At 45.2% G+C, this 13,012-nt stretch overlaps 1 protein-coding gene across 1 annotated transcript in view; it reads left to right on the top strand.

Annotated features, from left to right (window-relative positions):
- The window catches only part of LOC130253428 (probable ubiquitin carboxyl-terminal hydrolase FAF-X), a 297,854-nt gene extending 285,103 nt beyond the window's left edge, over window positions 1–12,751 (top strand). The window contains exon 14 of the mRNA XM_056492007.1: window positions 12,730–12,751. Coding sequence (XP_056347982.1) covers window positions 12,730–12,751 — 22 coding nt within the window. The remainder of the gene's footprint in view (window positions 1–12,729) is intronic.
- Window positions 12,752–13,012: the final 261 nt, after the last annotated feature.

The following is a 13,012-nucleotide window of genomic DNA, read 5'->3' as shown; positions in this document are numbered from 1 at the left end:
ACTCTCAAACCCAGCTTTTCAGCTAAATTTCATGCCCTTCTGAAAGAAAGGCCTCTATTTAATCATTCCAGCAGTGTCTAAAACCCCTAATTCCTTCAACATAGTGACAAACAGTTCTGATTATTTGTAGAAAAGCTTGAAAAGCTTTGAGCATATTTTATTACCCACAAAAGGTGCCAGACTGGCAGCCATGGAGACTTGTCCTCTATTTATCTCTAGAGCTGGACAGCACAAGCAGTACACATTCCTCCAGAATATCTCTCTGCTCACATTTTGAAAGGAGCATGGTGGCCTGTCACCATGAGAGGATGGCACTTGCTGTTCAACCCACTGAGTGTTTTTTCAGTGCCTGGAGCAGCAGTCAGGTTGCTCATGGGAGCATCTGGTGAAGCCCTGGAGGGACTCAGCACAAAAACAACTTTCCTCTCAGAGGCTGGGGGGGATTCAGTGGGTATGAAGCTGCCTCTGTTTCTGCCTTTTCAAACAAGCCAGGTCTCATCCAAAGTCAATTATGATCTTTGGAAGTGCTGCTTGAGGGGCTGTGAATTGTCATCTGGGGATGTATGGAGGGAGCAGACCCCATGCTTCCTCATTAAAGCAATAAATGCAGTAGATTTGCTGGAAAAAAACCCTGGAGCTTTTCTTTTGCCACCAAAAGAAGGATTAGAAGATTAATTCTGAGAACACTTCACTGTGAAGCTTTGCCGTTGCTGCTGTAAACCCGCAGAAAGGCAAGATCCCACAGATTTTATCTGCAGGATAAGCAGCAAAGGTTATGGGCAGCCTCACCAGCTTCTGGTGGCAGTGCTTCCTCAGAGCCCAGTGCTGCAGCAGGGCCTGGAGCCTTCCTCCAGAGCAGGGGCACTGCCCTGCCCATGCAGGAGTTCAGTGTTTGTCTCTTCTTTGCAGCAAATGCAAAAGTGGGAAATTATTCAGCAGAGAGGCAAACAGCTTACAGGATCTCCACTCTTCATGTTCCCCCTTCTCCTGCCCCACTTTGCAGCACCACACACCCAACACAGATGTGCAGTGACATTTTTAAATTATGCACTGATTTGTTAGGGTAATGCAAAAAGAATATTAAGCACTCATTGCTACCATTCAGGCTGGGCCCTATATTTTCTTTATATGCACTGATGTTAAAAATAAAAAGAAGGGAAACTTTCTAGCATGGCCATTCTGGATAGAGTTGTTTTTTCTTCCTAAAATGAAGCACAGCTCAGTTAAAGGACTTTTTACTTTGTCAATAATTAAACAGCTCTGCACTTGTTGAGGCAGCCCTGAATGAAGGTACCAGGATCAGCGAGCCTTGACCACAAGAAACTAAAACTTTCTATCCTGTGTACAGTAGGGATTTTTTTCCCCCAAAAAAGAAAAAATAGAAAAAAAAAAAGAAAAAAAGGTCATTGCAATATTAACCCTGACAACTTCACTGGCAAGAGCACACCTTCACAGCAGATGAGGAACCAAGGAGACAAGTGCATTGAAAGTCTGGGCTGTGCCTGCTCTGAGCTGAGCTCCATGTGGAGGTTCTTCCTAGAAACAAACCAGGCACAGCTGGTTTCTGCTCAGCCTTTCAGTGTTGAGGTGGAATTCAGCTGCTGCTGGGGCTGCACTGCAAAACACCTTCAGTGCAAACAAAGGGGAGGGGTTTCTGTCAGTGAGTCCAATTTATATTTCCCTCAGAGTGCATTTTTAAAGCACAGTAATGAAAGATCAAACAGTATTGCAGTTTTTGCAAGTTCATCATATCCTTGAGGGTGTCACTGTGAACTTGGCTGAAGATGGGCATGTGAGAGTGTTGGTACAGAAACAGGGGAATATTTCACCTCTGGTTAAGGCCCTTGCTTTAAGGAACAATAATAAAAAAAGGGAGGTCTTTATTTTTAGTCTTTATTTTTGGTCCAGAGCAATCAGGACAGAGTTTCAGCAGAAAGAACCCTGTGCTGTCCTCTGCAAAGGACATGATTTATTTATTTCAGAAAGCTGATGGACGACAGGTCATCAGTGTGTACAGGGCAGGGAGCAGGGTATTCCTGCCCATGGGAAGGGTCAGTCCTGCAGGGCTGGGGCAGAGGAAGGGGGAGTTTTCTGTTTGCCTTCAGGCAGAGCTTTCCTTCTCCTGCATCACCACTCTTGTTCATCTGCTCTTTTACCCATCATCATCTGGCAACATGAAGCACTCTTGCTGTGGGAAGGATTCTCACTGTGTGTCCCAGTCAGGGGGAAGGAGGAATGGGTGAAGGAGAGCTGAGACAGAGATGTGTGCTGTCTCCTTTGCTCATGGATAGCAAGAAAGGTGGAGGGATAATGTACCAGAGGGAATCTGCTGTGTAAGGGCAGGTCCCTGAAAGGCAGCAGGTGTAGGAAGATGCTGGGTTGGGGCTGCACTGGGGTCAGTGTGGGAGGGCTGGGATCAGGGAGAGCTCTGCTTTCCCCTCAGACACTGAGCCTGTGGCAGACACAGTCAGAAGAAAGCTCTGATGACCTGGAGGCTCCTTCCCCCAGTGTAAAGGCTTGGAAAATGTGGGGACAGAGGGTTTCCTGCGGCTCACTTGACTTATTCTCAAGGCCCATGCTTTTGCAGATGGCTTCATAAAATCCCCCAATAACCAGACTCTTCTTCTGCTGCTCTTCAACATGTTATATCTCTTTGTCATACTGGTTTGTGGTTATCTGACCATGGTTCCATATCTAATAATCCCTAAGCAAGACCCATGGGGCTGAGGAGGCTGATCCTGCCTGCTCTTAGCAGATGGGCAGGCTGTAGTGTCCTCCCTAGAACAGTGAGGAGTCAGGGCTGCTACCAGTGGAGACAGGTGAAAAACAGACCTTTCCCCTCCCTCCTTTCCTGCTTTCTATTTCTCTTTATTTATGCTAATGTGTTCTGCACTGGAGTCATAATTAAATACATATTCATATAGAAATGTACAAAGCTTCTGCCTGTGCTGTGAAGCTCTCTGGAGCTTAACTGCTTGAGACTTGTCACAGGAAAATATTTCTCCCCATGAAAACAGGCTTCCTACAGCTGGGCTATATTATTGCCTTTTAATATTGCTGGCTCTGCCTACCCTGGGAAGGATTTTCTGACAAACTCCTACTGGAGATACAGCTTTTGCTGGTATAACTTATACCAGTTTCCTACAGAAACTGGGGCTTTCATTGCCAGAGGTATCTCACTGATGTTGTAATTTGTTCCCACACTCTTTGCTATGCTGGCAAAACTTGAAAGTGCAGTTCACTGTTTTTCTTTCTCGGTGCCTTTTCTCCTAAGTTAGCTCTTCTATCCCTGTGCTTACCCCAGCTGTTTCCCTGGGCACATCTGATCATCTATTGTCTTTAGAATAGCTCCAAGTAATGAGAGGGGTGGGAAGCTAATGCTGTTTGGAGGGTCTAATCAGATGCTGGTTCCTTGTAACAGGGCTGCATCAAAATCTGGAGCCTGGTTCCACTTCAGAAGGGAGTGCAGTGATGGAGGGGGCCAGGACAGCAGAAATGGGGTCTGCCAGCTGGGTTCAGGTAGGAAGTTGGGTCAGAATGGCACAGAGGAGCCAGGGACAGCCTGAGTGGAGGAAAGTTCCAGCAGAAGGCAAAGGCTGAGGCAGTGAAGGCAGCTAGCAGAGACAGAAGTGTTATCAGGACAAGGCAGACCATGCTCACCATCATGTGTTAAGGTCATTTCTGTTCTCAGCATCTCAGCCTGATGCTGATATCAGTTTTGCTGGGATCTGGTAAGATGACCTTCATCATGCATAGATAGGCTCCATCTCAGGCATTTCACATCCTTAGTCACACACTGCACGTTATGAGTGGGAAATGAAGTCCTGAACGGGTCAGTGATGTGCCAACCCCCAGCAAGCATCACTGCAAACCCAGGATCCCAGACCCTTAGCTTAGTTTGTGCTCTGTTAAATAAAACATTCTGTTCTTTCTCTTTGTACTGATGAGAGGAAAGAGGAAGGAAGGAGGAGGAAGGCCTCAAAGTTTGAAGTTCCTGAAGACTCCTACAGTTGAATTGTTTAAAAGAAATCCTCAGTGCAGTGAATATTTTCATGGTACCGTCTGGAGAATAGAAAATATGCTGGGATTATGGGTCAAATATCTGCTTGGTCTAGAGCTGCTGGATATCACACCTGAACCCTTCCTTTAGAGCAGCCAGCCTATCTAAGAGGGTCAAACCCCTCCTGCTGCACATGCATGTCTCTCCTCACTTCCTGTGGTCTGACTCATCCTCAGAGATGTGATGCAAGCTTTGGCAGACTAAAATAGCTGTGTTGAGGTGACACACCAACCCCCAGCCCCATCAGAGACATGGCAAGTGGCAGTGTTGTGTGGAGGGGAAAGGAGCAGCTTCCTCCATCCTGACGGGACACTGCCCATGCTCTGCAGCATGACAGGTCAGAAGCAGCAGCTTTTTCCAGCAGCTCTCTGCACTGGTTCCCTGATCTCTGCAAAGCCATGTGCAACTCCTGGATGCTCAGTCTCCTGGAATGTCCTTAATGTCCTTACTAATTGGCAGCTGGCTTGGCACAGTGCTGCCTCCAGGCTTCTGGCTCAGTAATGGAGAGATCAGAAGATGATGTTGAAAGAAACAGATAATTTTTGGGGCCTCATGACCTTGTTAATGAGAAAAAAGTGATGTGCTTTCGGGTAACTCCTTGGTGTGACGTATTCATTTCAGAAACTGCACAAACACCTGTTCCCTGAGCAAGATAGTGATTGTTCAGGCCTGAGCTTCACACTCATTTAGAGTATATATAGCTGCTGCTACTGAAAGCAGTGGTTGCACACACAAAAAAATCAACTAGTCTGAGTCAGAACAAAGCCAAGTGTCCTATTGCTCTTTGCTTTGCCAGTCACCAGCAGAGCAGCTGCACACAAAATGCTTCAGTATCTGCAGTAGGCTGTCCTACAGTACAAGTGCAAGAAGTTTAGGCTGTCTTGGATCTCTGACAATGGGAGAGATTAGCTTTACACCTAGAAATTTGTCAAGGCACCAGAGTCAACATGAAGTGTGTTCCCAACAAGACTGGAGCATACAGTATGCTCTAAAAGTTTTATGAGGTTGTCCATAACAGAGAAATATGTGGTTGGTCCATGTCTGTGACAAAGATTCACCTGAGTTTTTCTAACTTAGGAACTCAAGATCTCTGTGTATGTGTTGGGGCCACAAGCAGAATCACAGACAGTGAATGTTGTGTCCTGTTATTGAGAGGTCCCCTTCAAAAACCCAAACAACCCATAAAGTCTCAGTGGCAATAAGCAGTTGCTATAGGAAGCAAAAGAAAACTCTGCTGGTCCTGCTTCCCAGTGCTCTCTTGCTGGATGTGAAAGCATGTGAAGTCACACAGAGACCTGAATGAAGGAATTAACCTGCATTAAAATTTACCAAAAAAAGTGTTTGTGAGGGATCAGTTCTCCTGAAGCCAAAGAGGAAGATGACCTCAGGGTGAGAACTAGTGTCAGGGGGCAGGGGAGGCCAGGACAGCTTCCTCTGGCATAGTCTGTGATCACCAAGCCTTAATGTCAGTTGTCATCCCCTGCCAGGGCCAGGTTGCAAATCTGTCCCTCCCTGGCCTCACACAAGACTACAGCCCCAAGCACCTCCTGCAGCAGAGAAGTGTTTCCAGATGAAACATTTGCTGCTGGTGCCTTCACACTCAGGAGTGTGAACAACCTGCCTGGCGTGGTACCTGTGGTCTGGAAAGGGTCCATCTGGGCTGTGCCTTCCCCTCTGGGAACCTGCTGGCAGCACAGAACCTACATTTTCCCTGTCTGACTTGAAGAGTGGGTTGCTCTAGCCTTTTAGGGATGTCTCTAGCTGAAGTGGTTACATCAAGGGCCAAATAGGGTTTGCATGGTGCGTTGACAGCATTTTCCAGCTATTGCAAAGCACAGCTCAGTTAGTTGAGAGAATCTGTCCCAAAAGCTCAGTGCTGATGCAGGGAAGTAACACAGGACAAGACAAAAGTACTGTCTCCATTTTTCTAGCAGTAGTTCCTTATTTATTAGGCATTTCAGATTTGCAGAGGACACAAGTTAGCTAGAGTGTATTGCAATGCCTGCATGGCTGTATTGTAATCAGACTTCACCTTCCTCTTGAGCTTCCTGTTCTAATGTGTGGATTTGGACACAATTCCTTCATGTAGTCTAAGCTCTGAGGGTGTGATGTATTTCATGTGAGATGATTAAGAACTGATTTCTGAGAACAAAAGAAATTGGACTTGTGTGACTCTTATCTATTTACTGACCAGGAGAAGATAATCAATACTTCAAACTCAAAGCACACCCAGTAAGACACAGAACTTCACTTGTTTCTCCTTTGAACTTCTTAGAGCACTCTGGTCTGAGTCTTTGTCATTTTTTTTGCTGCTCCACACTGTGCTACCTGCCAGGCTTATGTCTTTACTAGGTATTGCTTCTGATGCAGTAGTGCATGAGAAATCACATAATGATCAGGGTGCTGTGGTTTAGGTGTGCTTCAAAACCAAAATCTAATGCTTGGATTTCGCTCTGGGTTGGGGACTTCCTTTGAAGGCTCTGGAGCTACTCCTGGGAGCCTGAATTTTCCCTAGAGGTGGGTATTTCTGGGGCAAAAGCATTTGTCTGTGTCATTTGAGATCATATCTGTCTCCATGTTTGGTCCCTTACCATGCTGAGCCATTGCTGGCTCATAAATTATACTAAAAATAAATAAGGATTATTATTAATTCCTAGGTTCATTTCTTCCCTGAACAAGGTAGATAACAATGGCTATTGGTGAGTCTAAAATTCTGCTCAGAGAATTCAGTATAGAATGAATTTTCTAGACAGAAAAAGATAATCAATGATGCACATTAGTGGCTGAGATGGAGGGTCCCAAGTAAAAATAAATGATCATGGCCTCAAGAAGCTTCAAACATTGTTAAAATTAGAGGTGAGGTGGTCTAATCCTTCCCTCTGCTCCTTTAATTTCAGAGAAGAGTCAGAGGAGGAGTCAAACATCATAGCTCCCATTGTCAAAATCACCCCTGGAGAAAAAAAATCTCATGATGTTCAATGGGCTTAAAGACCACCAGGCACACAAAGAGCAAAGAGGTGGCAAATCTGCACATAAATAAATAAACAAGCAAGCAGATAGCCTTGTGAGGATGTCTCCTGAAACAGGCACTTAGGGAAGTTTCCAAATCCTGGAAAGTCCTTGTTTCTCCCACCTCACACATCTCTCCCTGGGCTTCATCCCCTCACAGACAGCGACAGAACCCCCCTGCCTTTGATTTACAATTAAATTAAGAATTACTTTGGTAAAAAGCAGAGCTTTTCCCCGCCTGCTTTGTTTTGTGCCTCCAGGCTGTGCAGACCCCTATTGCTTGCTGTGCAAGAGACAGCGTCACACGGCGTGTGAGGAGCTGCAGGAACTGAAACCAGCCCTATGATTTATAGCACTAATAAGGCTCAACTGCCACTTCTTGTGGTTTCCTCCCAAGTTGTCTTTGATAATTTCTACTTGTACCATGGTTATTGTTGCTGCTGCCAGGGTTCAGTTGGCAGGTAACTTGCACTGTTTCTCAGGGTCTGCTCCTTTTTGGCTCTCCTTATTGTGTCATTAATGAATATTTATGTTTGGGGAGTGCCAGAAGGGGTCAGCTAGGCACTGTCCCTGTGCTTTCCCCCGTCATGCTCAGGTTTGCCAGAGGGATGAAAGATGTGCCATGAGGAGTTTACAATCACATGGTGACAACCTCTCTTTCCAGAACACTTCCATGGAAGGAAGGCTGTGGCAACTCTGCTGGTGGCCATCTCACAGCTAGCCAGCCTGTGCAGGGCTGTTCAGGCTCACTCCAAGGGCTCTAGCTTCTAAAGCCCTGCCAGGTCACACTGGGATGATTTCTAGGGGTTCACACCTGGCTGTGTTGCTGGAGGGTATCACCTCTGCAGGTGAGGCAGTTGCAGCTGGTTCTTCCTCTCAGCACAGATCAGCACCGTGGCTGTGAGATGCTGCAGCAAAGACCAGGCACATCTGGCACTCCTGCCATCAGAGGAGAGTCCCATGGACAATGTGCAGCTGCCTGCCCTAATCCAACCCCTCCAACTGCCCCAGCATGAACCTGCAGGGTTGGCATGTGGATACCTCACCCTGCCTGAAGCAGGTTTCAGTGGTGGGGTTAAGTCCCAGACTTTTTGTTGCAGGTCATAGTTGGTGTCAAGACAGAGGAGGAGGATCCTGCTGCTGCCAGGGGGGAAAAATGGTGTTGGGATTGTAAGTGGAGAGACTTACAATGGGGGAATGGCAGTAGTGAAGGGGCTCTTTGTTCACTACAGTCTGCTGGTTGCAGCAGAGTTGGGCAAGAGAGAGTCTGTATGTACCCTCTGATTTATGTGTTTCTCCTGTGCTCACTTCTGGACTGCTTTCTGCCTGCCTTTGTTAACTTGGCTGGAGTAGAGACTGTGAAAAGAACAGAACATTATCACCCAAGGGTACTGGAGAGTTTTTGCTGGCACTCATGGCTCTGCTTTGATAATTTGCCTGGTGGAACATGTGTGGAGGATTACAGGCTACACCACAAAGATGCTGATGAAGAGTGGCTGTGCCATTTTCCTTGCTCCTGAGCAGCAGCAGCAGTCTGTGGCTGGCTGCAGCTGCACAGATCAAGGCAGAGCTGGGTCTGGGTTTGCCCAGCTCCATCCCAGGCTGCACACAGCAGGAAAGGGCACTGACAGAGGTGGAATTACTGCTGACCCCATTCTGGCTGAAAATTTCTGTGCTGCTAAAGAAATATAGCTGTCTATTCTGCTCTGCCTGGATCCACATGCCTGTGAGAGCCATGCAAGGCAACTTGAGGGTTGGGTGAGGACAGAGATGGTCACAGAGATGAAAACTCCATGCTATTTCCCACCTGCTCAGATCTTCAGAGCTAATGAGGGCACCAAACTGTCCTTGACAGTCTGTCTGTTATCTTAGCCAGGGCCACAGATGCTTTCTTTTCAGAATCTCCCATTCCAGTTTCAAACAGTTCTACTACATGTTTGTCTGAAGGGCACAGGAGGGCCCTCAGTGGCTGGTTAATCAGAGCAATGGTGTTGCCATCAAAGTGAGGCAATCCTAATAGCAGAGCACCTGAGACTTGGCAGCACCTTGTGCCCAGGAGAAGATAAAACCACAGAGGAAAAGAGAAATTAAAGGTGTTGTAACATGAAGGCAACAACAGGAGTTTCGAAATGCAAATTTCCATACCTGAGTGAAGTGCATATATCTGCTTTCTGGAGCCTGTCATGGTTCAGGATATGTCTACTTGTGGAAATCCAGATCCTCTTTTTTTTTTTTATTTTTATTTTTTTAATGGTCTGACTTCTCAAGGCAGTTTGGTAGCTTCTCCTTGAGCCTTCCTTGGAAGAGGCACAGAAGCCTTGGCTAGTGGAGAACCCCAGATCCTCAGTCACTGAGCCCCACTTCTTCTCCAGAGCCACATCCAGGGGGAGTTCTGGCTGTGGCCATAGCATCTCACTGACTCCTGAAAGGAGACAGCTGAGTCAAATCAACAACTCTAGGACCAAATGCTTCCCATATCAAGGGAGTTAGATCCATCTGCTGCTTTTTGGAAAGCAGTAAATTATTGCTTCTTCCCCTGCTGCACACAGACACACACAAACACCCACAGACTTCACAGTCTGAAGATCTGCTGTCTTTCCTGCTAGAAGGGCAATTTCTACACTCATTTTCTGTGCTCATTTGCCAGTAAAACCAACTCTTCTCTCAGATAAAGTTTTGAAATAATTCTTGCAGGCAGCTAAGAGGACTTGCATTGTAACACTTGACATGAATCTCCATGACACTGCACTGGGGTTCATTTCTCTTTCCTTATACCCCAGTGAAGATGCAGTGGGACAACTGAGGCTGTTCTGAAGGTCAGCAACAGCATCACCATTCATGGCTCTCTAATTTGCCTTCCAGGCCATGTAGGAGGCTCTAACCTGGCTTGACATGAGAAGCATTACTGAGCTGTTTCCATCATCCAACTGCTTGTGGCACAGCAAAGCTTCTGAATCAATCTGCCAGTTGCTTGTACTTGGGAAAAGAGCATTCATAGATGAGCTGGGGAGTTTTCCAGGCATCAGCAGGTAGAATGGACCAGACAAAAACTGCAAGTCACTTTAAATCAAGGAAAATTTGTTTTGCTTTAAATATTGTTTAGTTGTAAATATTTATATAGTTCTGATTCCTTTTTTGGGGCTTTTTAAAATAAAAAAAAAAAAGTTCCAACTTTTCTTTTTTTCTTTCTTTTGTTCTTCTTTATCTCTCTTCCTGTTAGACTTTTCCCACTTTGTAGAATCATAGCATTATAGAATAATGGCTTGTGTTGGAAGGGGCCTTGAAGATCCTCTAGTTCCAACCTCTTTGCCATGGGCTGGGACACCTCTCAGGGGACCAGGTCACTCAGACTGGTCTTGAACACTTATGGGGAGTCCACAGCATCTTTGGGCAATTTGCTCCTGTGCCTGACCACCCTCACAGTTAAGAATTTCTTCATAATATATAATCTAAACCTACCTTCCTTCAGCTTAAGCCATTCCCTGTTGTCCTATCACTGCATGTACTTTTTAAAAAGTCCCTTTTCAGCTGGAAGGCTGTTAATAAGGAGTTAAGAATTATATAATTTAATTAGTAATTAATTTATTTAGCTTTGTTACTAAAAAAATAAGACACAGAAGGAGGAAAAAAGGGTCAGAAGACATTAGAAAATGTAAGTGGCACATGAAAATACAAAATAAGTGAGATTCATCCACCTAACCTTAGGCAACAAGAGATGTATGAGATACTTCAGGACTCCCTTCAGCCACAGCTTACTCAAGGTGTGGTCTCTGTGGGGTTCTCTGTCATGTCTGCAGCTGTGTGCAGATGTCTCCAATGCTCCACCACATCCCAGGGGCAGCACAGCCCCAGCCTGGGCAGCAAAATCACCTTGGCCTCTTCCATCCTTGCTGAATAGAACAGAAATTTTCTGACAGATGCATGGGAGCTTTGGGATTCAAATAAACACCTACATATTTTGAGGGACTGAAAGTAACATTCTCCCTTGTTCAAGTTTATTAAAGTCTCCTTAGAATCAGTGTCAAGGCAATAACTTGTGGTGTGCCAGCCCAGCTGCATTTGCTGCCATCTTCTATAAATGTGCCATTAGCTGGCAGGCATGCACACAACAGAGGTTTCCATAAGCTGTTCTTTTTAATGTAAAATTACCTCTTAGTGTGTTAGACTCATTTTTGCCTTTAGCTTGTAAGGTGTTAAATGCAGGAATAGGGCTTTTCTCTGGCAGGCTCAGCCTCTTGCAAATACACATGCCTCAAGGTATTGCATATATAATGATTATAACTATAATTTTAAAGGTTTTTTTTTTTTTTCTTGGTGTTCAAAATGTGATTGGTGCTGCCTATGACAGGATATTCACTATTTGCCTGAAAACCTCATAACCTAAATAAGCATTTACCATCAACCTAATCTAATCAAATCATAATCAATACTGACACTGTGGGGTCTTGTAAAACATGACCCACGTGGCACGTTCTGCCACTTGTTAATTATGTCCTTGGAGGCAGCAGTCAATAACTCCCAAGGGTTAGATGGTTCCTACTTAGTCAGGTATTTTCAGAGAGTACCACTGACACTTAATAAGGACTTCTGCAGCCATGGAAAACTTTATACTATGACAAATTAAAAGGCTTAGGAAAGATTGCAATTAGAGAATTGTTAAAAAAAAAAAAAAAGAAAAAAAAAGCTGTCTGTGGAGCCATGCAGAGCAGGACTACAGGGAACTGACAAGACAGTTTTTCTCTTTTCAGAAAAAATATTAAAAAGAGGCTTGTGTCTCATGTGAAACCAACACACAGCCTGGACTAGTGTATCAGTCACTGCAAGTATTTCTTTAAAAAAAAAAGTCTAAACCTTTGGCTTGGGTATTTCAACATAGTTTCACAGAAAAAAGCTCTTCCAGCATCTGGCAGATGAGAATGTGTCCAAATTAGTATGTCCGCTGATATTCAAAGCAGATAATCTTGTTCTTTTCTCTACACTTAATATGAGAACATTTGTGGTGAGAGTAATTTATGAAAGAGAAAAACTTTGAAGAGCAAAGGATAAAAGCAAACATAAACTCATTGCCTTTTCTTTTTCCTGGAGAAACTTGTTTTTAATTTTGTTTTAAGCTGCTGATTGAAGTGAGTGAGTCTTGTGAGTAAACACATATATTTGGGTTTCTGTGCCACAGTTTGACCACCTATGTTATTTAGTTTAGAAGAGTGTGAAGGGAGAGCTGGGTGGCTGCATATACTGAATATCCATCCCAACATTCGGTTATAGGTGCTGCTGTTCTTTCCTATTTCCATTGATTTATCTGTTTACAGGAACAGATTGAGTTGCTCATCTATGCAGAATAAGGGAAGTGGCCCCTGGAAACAAAGACCAGGGCTGTACTACTGATGAGAAAGCAATGGAAAATGTACAGGAGAGGCAAAGTGAGGGGAAACATTGGTGCCTTGGTCTGTGATTCATGAAGACCTGCTCCAAAGGCAGTGTAGAATTCCCAGGGCATCCAAACAGGGTCTGCCCACCCACATCCTGCTGAAGGGGCAGGTCCCAGCTCTGGGTTTAGTTGTGGGGTAAATGTAAACCCACACCTGCCTCTGTCCACAGGCAAAACTGATGTAACACCTCAGCCATGTGGGCACTCCTGAGCTAAGTGTCCTGCACCTCGCTCAAACTCAGCCTGTGCTCTGATGGTGCTGGGTGTCACAGCACAGTAACTTCAGAAATGTGTGCCACTGTGGCTGGAGAGGGCTGGCTCCCTGGAAAGATGTGAGAACTGTGTGCACTCCTGGGCTATTGCAAAGGTAAGTTTTTTCCATGTCAGAAACTCATCTTTGCAGTACAGCAAACTGAGAACTTGCACAGTGACTCTACATCAGCTACGAGGCATTTCTCTCCTAGGTGTGGTAGCATTTTCAGCCCTTTATAACCCAGTCGTAGGGATAAGTCTGG

This window comes from Oenanthe melanoleuca, chromosome 1 (assembly GCF_029582105.1).
Source record: "Oenanthe melanoleuca isolate GR-GAL-2019-014 chromosome 1, OMel1.0, whole genome shotgun sequence".
In the NCBI taxonomy this organism is placed as follows: domain Eukaryota; kingdom Metazoa; phylum Chordata; class Aves; order Passeriformes; family Muscicapidae; genus Oenanthe; species Oenanthe melanoleuca.
Note: the sequence above shows the minus strand (reverse complement) of the source record. Positions and strands in the feature narration are given on the sequence as shown.